We start from the raw sequence: 14,828 nt of genomic DNA, 5'->3' as shown, positions 1-14,828 counted from the left end.
GAAGCCTCACGCAACAGAGGACTTATACACAATATGTGACATGTGGGCTCGGAAGAGGCTTATTAAAGCAAACATAAGCAAAAACTAAATCAGAATCAGTAAGTATAGACAGTCACTGATAGAGCTGTGCAGCAATTTACAGTTAATTAGAGGCACCTCTAAGCAAACATCCTGACTATGAATAAATTCTCTGCTCCCCACATGTTAAATTTCACAATCAATTTTAACCTTACAGTTCATTCAGTGAAGCTGTGTCCCGCACATCTTGAAAATGTAATTTACACTTTTCCTTTTCGCACAAGACGGTGTTTAATTGTTTTGTTTGTTTTTAGAAAATTAATGGTGCAACATCTTAATTTTGGCTATTTCACAGTGGGTACTGTAAATGACCTGTTGCTGTGAATTTCCCTTCATCAACACCAACCTCTCAAGCAGACACACACACACACACACACAAGTAAGAACACCTGCTTGAAGCATGCTCACTTACACGGTAATCACCTAATTTAAAGGTGCTGAAATGTCTTCGGACGTTACGTGGCTAGACTGATACTGCAGAGTGGATAATCAGCTAACCAAATGATAGTGACAGTACAGCATTCTGTGTTTGTATGTGCTCCATCAGGTGCAGGTGATGTCGTGGAGTGTGGGTTTAGGCGGCAGGATGACATTTGCCAAGCTACTCCTTCCCTTCCTCATTCTCCACTCTTTCTGTGAAGGTGAGTCCTCTTCATTATAAAGTATGAATGTGTATAAATCTGCAAATACTAGACTTATTTTATGAGCGGTGATGGTAAGGGAGAAGGCATTTATGCTGCATCATTTATACAATGACTCCAAATTCCTGGTACAGTGCATATATCTCAGTTTAATGTATGCCAGTGTAGCTTCTCAGTGGAAAAAAAGAAGAGGACACTGGTTCTACTTGGCAGCTATTTTTGTGAATATGTACAACAGTGAATAAAAAGTTGAATAATTTAAAAGGACTATGTTCAGTCAGTCTTTCCTGAAAAAAAAGGAATGAAGGTTTAAAAATATCACTGTGGCATCAACATTTAAATATAAATCTACCTTTGTTAGTCAAATATTGGATTATGAATAAATATAGTTTGGTCTTTATCAATGACTGATCTCTACCACTTCTCAGTTCTTCATTAACTGTCACTTACCTTCTACACATAATGTATTCCCTTTCCTTTTCTTGACTTGTACACCATTTCTTCAGCCAGTACATGGTCTATTTATTTTTTCACATTTTATCACTGTCATCACTTCATTCTTCCTCTTCTTTTTCTGCCAGCCCCCCTCTCGTCTGTCTTGCATAATGTGTCACATTACTGTTTTTAAGAACTACTTTAAAATATTTGCCTCCTTGCTGAGTGTGTCTCTGTGAGAGCATGAGAGAAAGACAGAGACAGATAAAGTGAGAGAGAGCTTCGATGTTGTGGAAAGTCATGGTAACTGTCTCACAGTGACAGGCAGGAGACACCTCCAATCACACACAGCGCTGAAGCAGCGGGGAAAGTTATTAAGTGAATGCCACAACCTCTTTCCATCAAGCACAATGAGTTTATCAAGGCCTTTTTTTATATCTCTGGAGTCCCCCAGGCTCTCGCCTCTCACGCTTGTGAGGTGAGTGTGAGCGGCTGGAGGACCCTGTGCTTGCTTTATATGTTACCTCTTTCTTCCTCTCTCTCTCTCTCCCTTGCTCTCCCTTGCTTTCTCTAACTAACTCATTAGCACACTGACCCTGCGCTCCTCTTGAGCATTACCTCTCTGATCCAGCAAATTGGATTGATGATCATTGCTGTGATTATTTTGTGGCTGCAATCTATCTGCATTCCACTATAGTGCCTCTTAGTAATTAAGCCACAGGTGTGGATGGGAGCTTGTTAACCCTCCTCCTCATCAGCCCCTATTCCATGAAGCACGCTCCGTGTTCTTGGCACCCACTAAGAGCCACGCTGGCAAGCCAGAGATAAGCATCTTCTTCCGCACAGGCGGGCACACAACTAAATGTAAAGCTTCCACTTTCAAAGCACAGATTCACTCTATCAAGCGCTCTCACTTCAAACAGGCTGGCCTCCCCTTCTCTCACTTCAGTGTCTCTGTGGTCTGCCGCCCAGCTCAGCTGATCAAAGACCATCAGCTTTGTTCCCTGATCTTCCCAACAAAACAGCTTGTATCGCACTGCCTTCTGACACCACAGAACCCTGCCAATACACGGCAGACTATTAACCCTCAACAGTGTGGGGTTGTAACAATATTCTATCCTGTACCAAGATATTCAATATGAGGTATATCAAATGTTGGCCTGAATATACTATGTACATAGTTGTTATGGTTTGCTCTCCGAACAAGTGCAGCACTCAGATTTAATTTGTGAAACGTGAGCTTTTTAGATTTTAACATAAATTTTCAGAATATACCTGCAGGGGACTTGTTAGGGTTGTTGCTCAAGGTCAAGTTTATGTATCTGTCCCTCTGCTGAGTGATGGATGTGGTAGAGAGGTATGTCTGACACTGACACTCAATACACATACAGAAGTGATGAGGAAAAAAAATCTAAAATGGGTAGAAAACCTATAAAAAAGGAACAAGAGAAACAATAACAGAATAGAACAGTAAAATACACCAGCCTACAAACTAGTTGTCAGGTAAGAGGCTGCTGCACAAAAACAATAACCCTGGGTAAAACAAAGAATGTGTTCAGTGAATAGTGGAGAACTGTAACCGAGGGCTGTAGGTTAACCTTAAGGGGAAAGGGGTGATCTCCATCATCACCACCTGATGTGAGTAGATGTATACTGGACAGGCTGCTCTGCTTGATCCTATAATCTCTCTACTCTTGTTGATGGTTCTTCCCATTTGGTCCATCTTTATGTTTGACACTAAGGTTTCCAAACCAACAGATTAAAGAGAAAGTTAGGATGGATTTTCTGTAGGATTTATAGAAGAGAACAATCAACTGCTTCTTAACCTAGGATTTAAGTTAGTTTTCTAAGAGAAAGATGGAGCCATTGACCCATTTTACATTACAATACTTGGATTATATACAGATGGTACTAGGTACACACAGCTGAAAGTAGTGGAATTAAAGGATTGCCAGCATTGCCAAAAGGCCAAGATCAATGGCACCAAGCAGAACAATTTACTAAGCTAGGTATTCTTATCAAACAAAGTTTATCCAGCTTACGTTAGCTACTCTGACTTGTCGAGTCTAATCACCTGAACAGAACACTTCGATTTAGAAGCTGGCTGTATATGTGTGATAGAAATATTTGGCCATTATGCAGTGCATTCTGGGATTGAGTCAGAGGACTGGAAATAAATGGGTTGATGTAAATTTCTTTTTTGCAACCCCTGTCATTAGCTAAGTGTTGATATTTTTGCCTTTGAAAACATGTTTCTGTCTTCTTTTTTTTTTAAAACATAAACAGTTATGGTTTCCTCAAAATGTCAGTTCAAGTCCCCAAATGTCATACACTGTCTTACACTGAATACATTTGCTCCAGCCGATCACACAGTGTCATACACTGAATATATTTGCTACAGCGGCTTATACACACTCAATATATCTGCCACAGCCCCCTTTTTGGAGGGAGGGGTCATGCTTTGTTTGGGAAGTAGTGTGAAAACCACATGTGAATTGAACAGTAGAACATCAGTTGCATTAATTTGATGCCAAATGTTTCAGTTCATGTTCTCATTGCAAAGATGTTCTGCACCTTTACTTCTTAGAGATTACTTTACAAATGCTGCTAAAGTACAAAGCTTGACTGTATGATTTCCAATAAACTGCTGCTGCTGGTAATGTCCAATGCATCACTTCCTGGGCACAAAGGGGTGTGAAAGACCTGCCAAACACCAAGAACAACATTTGAAAAAGCCTTCAGGCTAGTAGTACAGTAAGTAGTATGTAGGCTAGCAGTAAGTAAGCTATCAGGCTATGCTTTAAATCAATATAGATATTTTTTAAACATATTTTGACATATGTCTCTCTTTATCACAGGCTCCAACCAGCCACCACGCTTCCTGAACTACTTCTTCTCGACCTACCTTCTCATCTATGAAGATACGCCTGTTGGTGAGTCTCTGTGGAGGTCCAGCTTGTTGTATTATGATGTATCTACATTGTCAACTTGTTTACTACACAGAAATGGTCTGTCCTCTGTAGCGTGTGAATATAAACTGAGAAAGAGAAAACAACAAAGCAAAGAGCGATGTCATAAAAGACATGGACAGTGATGGCAGTGGATGTTCTCTATCAGGACACGTGTATGTGTTTGCATGTGTGTGGTGTGTTTGTTTGTGTGAGGATAAGAAAAGTCCAGAGCCTGATCTGAGTGATTCTCTAGATTATATAGCTGGAACAATAGAAACATGGGTCGCTTTGGATATTTCACATCCTCATGTTTATGTCATGATGCAAGAGTTTGCTTACATTTGATACCTCCATGTTCTTTATAATCTTGAGGTTACTGTATAGACACCAGACACGATTGAGTCCAATTCTTTCTGGATATATTATTCCCCCTCTTATTTATTTTTTGTCATTTTTGTTGGATGCAGTGATTGACAGGGCAATTTAGAGATGTCTGGCTTTTTGAGGGTGTCAGTGGCTTGGAATTAAAATCCTTTATATTGGATTGATTTTCTAGAAGTTTTATTTTTTTTATCACATGACCTTTACACTCTGCCAGACTGTCAACACTCCTAGTCTGCGTCATGGAATTTTCGCTTATCCATGTCTACAGCCAGAGTTGCTTTATTTGAGTGGTTACATGTTGCAGGTACAGACAGCATAGACTGTATTTTTCTGTCTTTTTCACATTTTTTTTGTGGGATCATGAAAGTCCAAATATATCACTAAGCCTTTATCATCATCACTTATCCCAGTCATATCGACTTCAGCATCATCTCCATCATCATGATCTCAGTTGCATGTTTTGTACTGCAGCCAGGGAAGGTTACAGTATCCCACTGAGCCTACAGTAAATCATCATCACCATGACCCCAAACACCATTACCCTCATAGTTGCCTGGTATGGCATCTTTGTCCAACAGTACTAAGCAGTTTCTGGCAGAAGGCCATCTCTTCCTTCAGTCAGCTTGTGTTCTAACCAGTGAAGGGCATGGATATGTTGGTGGGTGGCGTTGCTAATTTCCCTAACCACTCTGTCCAGGTTGCCCTCTGGCCATGAATCATTGTGTCCTCTCCTCAGGCAGCTGGGCTTCAGTCCAGCAGCGCCTTCCACTGGTCCAGAGAGCTGTCATTCATGTCTCTGGCTCGGCCTGTGATGGCTTCTTCAGTGGTGTGATTATGAGGGCGGGCTGAGTGATTGGACAGTGACAATTTGTCAAGATTATTGTTTATTAGCTCAGCAGATGTCCTCGTCTAGGAGGCCCTCCAATTCATAAACACATGAACACACAGGCAAACACACAAGCCAGTGAGTCAAGTGTGTGAGTGTGGAGGGTGGAAAATTAGCACCAACCACCAACCAAATGCTGGTAAAATATAAAAGTGGCTGGTAGATTTCAGACACAAAATATTGATTTACTGCTGAGCTGCTGGTGAATTTTGTGAGTGTGTGTTTTATAAATAGAGGTTGTGACATAGTGAAGATCCTCTTCACCACGAAAACACACGTTCCCTCACACACAAGCTCAAGATTACTTATCACCCAGCACACTGGCTTAATAGGGTAGCCCGGCAGCAATTTCAATGCTGACATCGCTCTTACTCTTGATTTGAATAAAGGGTAGATTGAAAATACATATTTTCTCATCTCAAGGTTCAGTAAAAAGATTGTACAAAGAATAAAGAATTGTTAAATTGGACTTTCAGGGCACAATGGAGGCGGTTTAATCATATTCAAAACTGCATACAACCCTCTATACTTCATTAGGCCATTATTTTACCGCAAATTTGATGAACATAAATGAGCACCTGTCTAACTGAAGCCAAACTGCATGACTTGAGTCCAGTGATCAGGTTCCCACAGCCACTGTGATTGGTCGCATTCAGTTACCATGGAGGTTGTTAGGCTTAGTCTTGGTGATGATCTAACAGCATAGGGTTCGTGTGAGCAGTTGGTGTGACTGACACATGCACAATAGCACCACTGATACTGTATTATAGAGATGAGCAACGCAGACTTTCTTCAGTTGAAACTGGTCTGCATGCATGTGCACACAAACATCATATTCTGGCTTTGTCTAGGCACCAGATCAGTGACTTCAGTTCATGGCCAGTAGCCTCAGCTCCGTATGGCAGGCAGGAGAACATAATTATTTATCAGAGAGATGAGGGAACACATCCAAACGCATAGATATTTGATCTGAGAATACACCCGCTCCTCTCTCCCCTCTCACCAGCAAGGGGTCTGGTTGAGGATCCAGCACAAGGTGTTTGACAGATGATGTGCGTGCTGTAGAGGCACATGTAACACAATAGGAAAAGGCCTTCACTCAGCGTGTACTCACACCTCTGACACATATACTGGCCTTTACCTCTGAGTCCTGTACAGTTTTCATTGTCCGTCATGCAGGCAAACACAAAACCCTCAGTTTGATACATGGATGAGACTGTACCTAAGAGCAATCTTTGGTCCCCAGTGGTGTGAATGATGCTTGTAATGCATGATTAGGCTGCATTAGTGGTTTGCTGTACACTGCAGTGATATGATGCATCAGATGATTTATTTAAATATTTACAAGAGGAATATTTGATGGTGTTTTTAACAAAATCCTTACTCTACACATGTTCATTCTCTGCATGTTTGTGTGTTCTCTATGTACATCCATTTAGTATGAGTACACACTGACATGTTTATATTTCATGCATTTTTGTCACATCTAGGCACTGGGATCATACACTCATGGGGGGGGGGGGGGGGGGGCGACCTAAACAGAGGAGCTGATGTTTAAATGCAGTGGCAGATAACAGTGTGTGTTGTGTCAGGAAATGGGATGTGTAATTAGACTGAGAGAACACTTTGATTAAACACTCTCATCTCCTAATCCACTTTGCCCTGATTCGGCAGATTAAGCTCTCTACTGAGTAATTAACTTGTGGAAAGAACACAACATTTGTTCAAAATAAGAAACTTCCACACTCTGCTGGGATGGTTTGTGCATGTCTTGTAGTTTATGCCAATTTAGCATAAGGCTTCAATTTTGGATCAGGCTAACTTTATTAAAACATGTGTTCATTTAAACAAGATGAGTTATTGTATACATTCAAATTCAATTATTTTTACTGAGGAAGTAAGAAGCCTCAGAGGGCAGGGAGTACAACAGGAGAGAAGCTTCTGGCACTATTCATTACATGAGTGAATGAATTGAATTGAGTGTCTCTTTCAAACAACCATTTAATCATTGAGAGTCATTCATATCCATCAGCACACTTGTATCATTTGTTATTAAACAAAAGAGCATAACATTTCTAATAGAAAAGGACTTTTAACAGAAAATATTTTCCACAGTGGACAAATTAGATATCCAAAGCAATATTTTGCCAGTTTCAGCATGAGGAGGCAGTATACCAGCTCTTATTTCATCCCAAATAAACTTTTTTTCCTGCAGCACATTAGCTTGGTTATATATTTTTGTGTCTCTTATAATGCCTGCAGGGCCATTTTTTTATGTTCTTAGTCCTGTGCATTAAAGATGTAGAATCTTTGCTGTACCAGCACTAGAAAGTCTCCAACCAAAAAAAATTACCACCCCCTCTATTCAGGTCTCCCTTCAAAGCCACCCCCTTAACAAACAAACATGTAGTGCGGAGCACGGCGCATAGTTGTTCATATCATTGCTAATCGTACCTAACTACCTCATGTCTCATTCATACATAGTTCTATATACTACATAGTTCCGGTAAATAACATTATAATAATTTACCCAGAAAACAAAACAGATCATTTACCTGTCCCTCAGTTCTTGCCGTCGTTGAAAAGCCACACCAATGTTAACTCTGTTTTGACTTGCTCTGTAGCTTTAGCAATATTTGCCCGGCCTGCTTGTGGAAGACCCCGGTCCTGCACATTGAGTGCACTTTAGGGGGGCAGAGTGTGCCGAGGTTGGCAGGTAGGTAGGAAGACCAGCTGGTCGACCAGCTGATTATTTCATTCGTTCCCAATGAAATGATTGGCTGGGCTTATTGTAGGCCTGTGACTGCTTATAGATACCAGATTTTTTATTAATTTTTTTAAAGCATTTGATTTATTGATTTGTGTCGGGATATAAACAAATATTATATTGTATTATATTAATATTATATTTCAGCAAAAATAACAAGAAACTGTTCTGAAATACATTACCTACCCCAGCTTTAAAACAGTTAACATATCCATCTGTGTGAACTTCTTTGCTCTCCTTTTCTTTTTTATTAGCTCTCCTCACATTCTTCCACTGCCACAGTAAATACCTTGCACTTTTAATTAGCTCTGTGACATTCCTAATTCAATAATAATTAAGGAGCAGGAAGTAGCCTCAAGGAACGACTTATTAAAGCCTTCCCCTAAACGTGTTGATAGTGTCTGTGTACTCTCTCCCCAGCCAATTCCCCACTGTCAGCTCCCTAGCACACTCTACATTAACTATGGCTTGTCAACACTCCCTTCTCCGGACACTGTCTCTCTTTCTCAGCTGTCTGATTTAGTATATTGACTATGTTAGCTGCAGTCATAAACAAAGCAGTATTTAAAACTAGTGATTGATGGCATTATGGTGTGAATGCTCCTTTATCTTGAGTGGGCCACTGCTTCCTGATATAGAGGCTTTATCTAACATCTGAAAGCAGACCTCTCAATTATCTTTAGGAATTTTTTGATTAATATCATAACATCATGAACTCAGCTATTTACTCAGTATGTGATGTGTGGATAAAGTATAATGGTTTAAGTGTGTAAATTACTATGTTTTGTTTGTTAAGAAAATAAGTCCAGAGTCAGTTCCTTTTTAAGTCATCTCTTGACATTAACGGTTACCTGTGCTCTCTGATTTTAGATTTGTGATTGAACCTCAAAATTTCATGGTTCACGGTTTCCCATGCATTTGGTAATTTTAAGCTCTCCCTGCTGGAATTTACATAGAATGCTGGTTTTAAGACACTTCTCCGTTGGCTCCACTTTTCAGACCCGGAAGCTCTGTCCATTATATATACAGTAAATGATACACAAGTAAATATTGTATGTATTGTGTCATCAACTGTAATTTTACATCCGTGGAAAACATTTTAGAAGCCTTAGGCGTAGAGGCTCAGGCTTTTCTTCTGCTCAAGACGAGTTTGTGTTTGGGAATGGGAAATCTATATTTGATTCCCCGTTAGTGACAATTGGCTGGAGATAAGCGCTCTGTTTTTTTTTCTGCTGCTGATCAAATTATTGGTCAGACCATTACTTGGTTGGAGAGAACGGTCTCCTTACCGGGCACTCTCTTGATGCACATCACCGACCGATCAGCTGATTGACAGAGTACTGTGGAGGAGACCCAAGAATGTAGACACTTATGCACTGTATGCCGCTTTGGGATGGTACATCATTGAGCCCTACAACACATTGCAGATAAATCCCCCTTGTCAATAGCTATTGCCCCACTGCACCTTCTCCTTTAGTTCTGACACATTTTCACCCATGTGGAGCTCCTAACAAGATGTCCTCTATGGAAAAACAAGCATGCAAATGTGTACTAAGATAAATTATCATCCTTAAAGCTGAAACGTCCCAATCCCAAAATGTTGTTTTCTTCACCAGGAAACATGGTTTAAAACCTTTCGAATAAGTGCAAACCCTTAATTTCTTTTTTGACATTTTAAATATCTGAAATGACCTCCTCAAGCTGGCAGATTGTTTCTCAGAAGACTAGAATACATCCAAGAATATTTTGCTTGTCCTTTGCCGCTATAGAGCAGATCATCTAGAGCAGAAACAGAAGCATAAAAAGAGAAATAAAAAAAGATGAACAGTGGTAAAATAAAAGGGTAATCAGGGTATTGTCTGGGAAGAAGAGGGGGCAATTGATTCAGTGTTTTGGGGATGTTGGCTGGTATCCAAGGCTGTCTCTACTTGCAGGATATGTGCTCTAGATATTTGTTACTGTCTGACTGTGAGCAGGGCAACGCAGAGGTCTGTTTCTGCTACTGCTTTCAGTCCTCATTTAGCCAAATTGGAATGCATTGTGTGCGTCCTTTCTGAATCTCTGGCAACTGCCGCTGTATCTGTCACTTTTTGTGAGTGTGAGTTGCCTGCTGCGCTGTGTGCATGAGAATGACTGTGAGTCTGTTTGTGCGTGCGTGTGTGTCTCTAAGGTGAAGAATTCCTCCCTGTTGAGGTTTGAACCACCTGATCTCAGCAGGAGATGATTCCCAACATGTCCGGGAGATATTCTTAATGACTGGAAGTTTTTCTCTCCACATGAAAATTCCTCCCTACCTCACTTTATGAAGGGGATACACTTGATCTTCTTACTTCTTGTGACAGCATTCTGCTGTCATTGAGCTGTTGCATTGACTCCCACAATGGCTTCCCAATAATGCCGGCACACTGAGGGACTTCTGTTTTGGTTTAGTCAATCATCCCTTATCTCTCCCCCGTGGTGCTTTGCTCCCCCCCTCCTCCCCCAGGAAATAATGGGGTCCACGGTTCAGCGGTGTCTGCAAACACACCATCCATCATGACGCTGTGCTGCGCTATATTGTCTGCACTTACCCAGCACGTGATGTGTTAGTGTTATTATGGCTCATGCAAACACAAAACTCTGGCTTCTCATTGCAGCAGTGCCATTGAGTTTCCACGAACGTTAAGCATTCCGCTCGTACTCGTACATAATTTAAATTTATAAAAACATTTATTTTAACAAAATATTCCTCTGTTCCCCCTTACGCAGGCTAAAATTATATACAATCCTTGCAGCGGTGTAAAATGCATGCTAACGCACATTTCCAGTGCATCTTCACGTGTCATGTATTTTCTAAAAAAAAGTGGGCAAAACGAGTTAGGTCACTCATCTGCCAGAGCTTTTAATCTTTTTTAATTAACATTTAAACAACCTAATTTGCATCTGATTAAATCTGATTTCAAATTTCTGTAGTTTACCTGCTTTAGGAAAAATAAAACCTTAAAATGTAATGTAATGAGACTTAACGACTTAAGATGGATCATTTTACATTTCAGTTTAAACACACTGTAACCCAATTATATTACAGTGTAAAATGGTACTACTAAATGTACAGATTTATTGGCAGCAAAATGTAAGTATTAAAAGTACTCATTAGGCAGGGTGTCTGCTTTCAGACTTTAGATGAAGCAGATTTTAACTACTTTTTATTGTTGTGCAGCAAATTCTATTTGTGACTGTTTTTGTCCTTTCAATAGACCAATAGTTTTGGTGTTCATGATACTAGGCTGGTGAAGATAGGTTGGCCGGCTGCTGTCCTTGGGTTACGCAAATGGACATTTAAGTAGTGCTTACATGCTTCTGATGTGTCACTGTGATTTACAAGTGAGAAAAAAAAAAGCTAGAGCACACCCAACATTGACCTTGCATCTTTGCGTTTGACTGAAAGTCAGTTCATCGTTCATGGTAGTCATTTGTGGGGGCTCATAGTCATTGTAGGTCCACCTTTAAAACACTTTGAGGAGGATATGTCAGTGCCGTCTTCAGTTCCATCTTATGTAACACACGTTTAGTGTTTCCTTAGATAGGCTATCTTAGACACTTCACACTGTAGTGATCTCTGTCCGTCCTGCTTCTGTGGTGTTGCCTATTCTATTCTAGTTTTACTGTGTTATGACCAGACAGAGAGTGAGAATAGAAGGAGACAGAGACAAAGATGGGGAAAGCATGGTGAATAGCTGCAGGCTGTGTGTGTGATATTTCTCTGGCTTGTAAAAGTTAATTGAAATTGTCTGTGGGAATGTGGCTCGACACCAGTTTGAGCAGCGCTGCCAAGGCACCCAGCACTGAGCTGACAGGCATCGCTGTGACGGTGGCAGTGGTTAGATTACCTGACCAACCGAGGTTGGGCTCTTCAGTGTGTAGCATTTAGACACACTATCCTGTGTCACTGGGCAAGACACTTAAACATGATTGTGTGTGTCTGTGTGCGTGTGTCTGTGTGTGCGTCAAAGAGAGATCAGACATGCAATCTTCGTTTCCTTTTTTTATTTTCCCAAATTATCAGCATCATCACAGAGTTTAGTTTGTTTACATGTTTGTGTGTGTGTGTGTATTTGTCGGACTCCTATCTGGAATGCCTCAGGTTTAAACCCAGTTTTAATCCCAGCAAAGTTCAATGATCAAAGTATTAAGAGGGTGAACCCTCTACCTGAGCAGTGTGCATGCATTGTGTGTGTGTGTGTTTATGCAAGGATGTATATTCTCCCCCTCATTTGGAGGAATTTCCAAACACAACATAACATTTATTTACTGGAAATGTAATATGGCCATTTTTGTATTGCTGTTTTTCCATTTTCCCTCTCACATTGCATTCATTGTTTCAGGTTTTAGTATTTGTTTATTTATGTTTATATGTGTGTGTGTGTGTGTGTGTGTGTGTGTGTGTGTGCGTGCACACGTTACTCCATTCTCCAGTACTGAGAGGTGCATTGCTGGGTGGCAGATCAGCTTCTTGCAGCTGCTTATCTGGCCCAGGTGGGTCACGGCTGATACCTGCCTGAGCCACGCAGAGCAGCTAACCTGGAAATTGATGTTTCACATCAGCGACCACCTCTCCCTGCTCCATTGCAGGGAAGCTGTAGGAGTGAGGAGGGGAAATACGTGGGTGTGTGTGTGTGTGTGTCTGTTTGTGTAAGTTGCTTGCATGTGTGTTTGTTTGAATGTAGCTGTTGTTTTTTTTCAGTATATCTGTGCCCCTTTGGAGTACACACATGCAGCAGTTAGTGTTGTCACTCAAGTGCAAATATATTGTTGCTGTTTGTATGTTACACAGGTCTTAATTCCCCAGAAAGTGTTTTTATGCATAGAAAAAAGAAAGATGCAAGAAATTATAAAAAAACAAAATGTCATGGAAAACTCCTAATGGTCTTTGAAAATCAGAAGGTTATGTCTCAAAGACCACTAGAGATGATTTCAAAGGGGGAAAAAAAGAAATAATCCCTTACTGGGGCGTGCATAATGCCCTGAATATTGCTTGGAAAATGAGCTCCTGCTGAGAAAAAGAACCTGTGTTTAGAGCACTTTAATCACCATATTTCGCACAGCCTTGTTGTTGCCAGCCATTTCTGCCTCACATACAACCCATTTTCTGATTTGGGTAAGCCCACTGGTCAGACTAGCTTAATATGTTCTGCTTTTTCTTTGCATCAGTAAGTGCTGGTATGTAACTTGTGGCAATAAAAGAGCAGTGTTTTAATATTTTTTAGTTACCACCAAGCCTGATCAGTTCCAGAACAGCAAATTTGCTAAACCCTTTGAATTACTGTTCGGCTGGCATGCTGGATCAGCTTATATTAGACGCCTGCAGTATAATATCAACGCTGGTCGTTTGAGGCTGGTGTGCATTCTATGAAGAAAGGTTATATCGTCCTTGTCTTGAAAGCTGACATTTGTTCTCATAAAGGCCAGCATGCTGGTGCCAGATAGGATTAATTGACAAGTGGGGTGCCTGCACTCTATGCCCCCCATTTACAGACCAGTCTCTGGCTCAAATCTGCTTGCTTTTGTTTACTGGTGTCTCAATCTCTTAGTCTTCTTCACTGGTGGAGAATGATCTCACTTACTCATTTACTCTCTCACCCCTGTTACACTCTCATAATGCTCTTGGTATGTTTCCACTGTGAGGTGATGCAACCTGTTCAGTGCAGATACATATGTTGTCAATTTGGTTTTTGCACTTACTATTAACTTACTTTAGATAGCGAAGTATGTGTCAGTCTTTAAAATCTGTCCATGTTAGGTGCAGTGAGAGAAGTGATGTGTATACATTCATATGTGTTTATGTTCGTGGCTTTGCACACTAGTGGGATGGAGAGAGTGCGGTATAATTGAACTCCTCTCTTATCTCACAGCCGAGAAGGTGTTTGACATTTAACAGGCCTCCTTAGAAGCATGGATCTTTTTTTTTCTTTCTTTTTTTAAGGAATAAGGCAGGCATGTCTGTCGTCTCTCTCTCTTTCTCTCTGCCTAGCACACATTCTTGTTCTTTGTCTCTTTCTCTCTCCTATTTGTTTCTCTTTGCGGTAGTTTGTCTCCAGTGAGTAGTTCCAGTTGCTAACAAATCCCGGGCTTTTCTGCTGTCAGCCATTGTGAGTGTGAGATACTGTGGTTTTTCTAGCTGTTCATTTTCCACTGATTCCTGTATTCACGCCCCCACACATACAAAATACCTAGTTGCTGTATTGTACCCAGACATTTCTAACCCAAACCTGTCATGGTTCTTTGGCGATAGTGATATGAGTGCTGCATGTCTGCTTAAGGAGCTGCTTTTTGGTGGAAGGAGAGAGAGTTTGTGCAGGACAGCGCAAGAGAGGGCGAGAGAGCGACAGAGAGAGGAATCCAAAACTGATCAACCAGAGCAGCTGTCATTGTCCAGCTCTCCTGCTCACCTCCCCTCTTTTTTATGCTTCCCCTCATCACTCTGTCCCTCTCTCCAGATTGACCAAGGAGGTCAATTGCCAATTTGCCAGTGCCAATGTCTTTGTCAGGAAACAATATTAATTTTGGCTAATTAGGACCTGAAGCTAATGAGCGCTACAGATAATGAGTTCATTTATAATCCATAAAACAAGTGTGGCGTGTTACGGGATGAAAAAAGCTGTAATGGCGGCAGCCGGACATCAGGTTTAGGCAGCAGCGTAGCAAAC

At 40.9% G+C, this 14,828-nt stretch overlaps 1 protein-coding gene across 2 annotated transcripts in view; it reads left to right on the top strand.

The window, feature by feature from the left end:
- Positions 1-634: 634 nt before the first annotated feature.
- The window catches only part of cdh23 (cadherin-related 23), a 160,986-nt gene continuing 146,792 nt past the window's right edge, over positions 635-14,828 (top strand). The window contains exons 1-3 of one of the 2 annotated variants that reach the window (XM_035663405.1): positions 635-713; positions 3,080-3,088; positions 4,013-4,087. In XM_035663405.1, coding sequence (XP_035519298.1) covers positions 635-713; positions 3,080-3,088; positions 4,013-4,087 — 163 coding nt within the window. Of the gene's footprint in view, positions 720-3,079; positions 3,089-4,012; positions 4,088-14,828 lie in introns of both variants that reach the window. The other variant, XM_035663404.1, reaches the window with a different exon arrangement.

This window comes from Morone saxatilis, unplaced genomic scaffold (assembly GCF_004916995.1).
Source record: "Morone saxatilis isolate NCDOM2014 unplaced genomic scaffold, NCSU_SB_2.0 Contig19, whole genome shotgun sequence".
Lineage (NCBI taxonomy): Eukaryota > Metazoa > Chordata > Actinopteri > Moronidae > Morone > Morone saxatilis.
The sequence above is the reverse complement of the archived record's forward strand: the minus strand, read 5'-3'. Positions and strand labels throughout refer to the sequence as shown.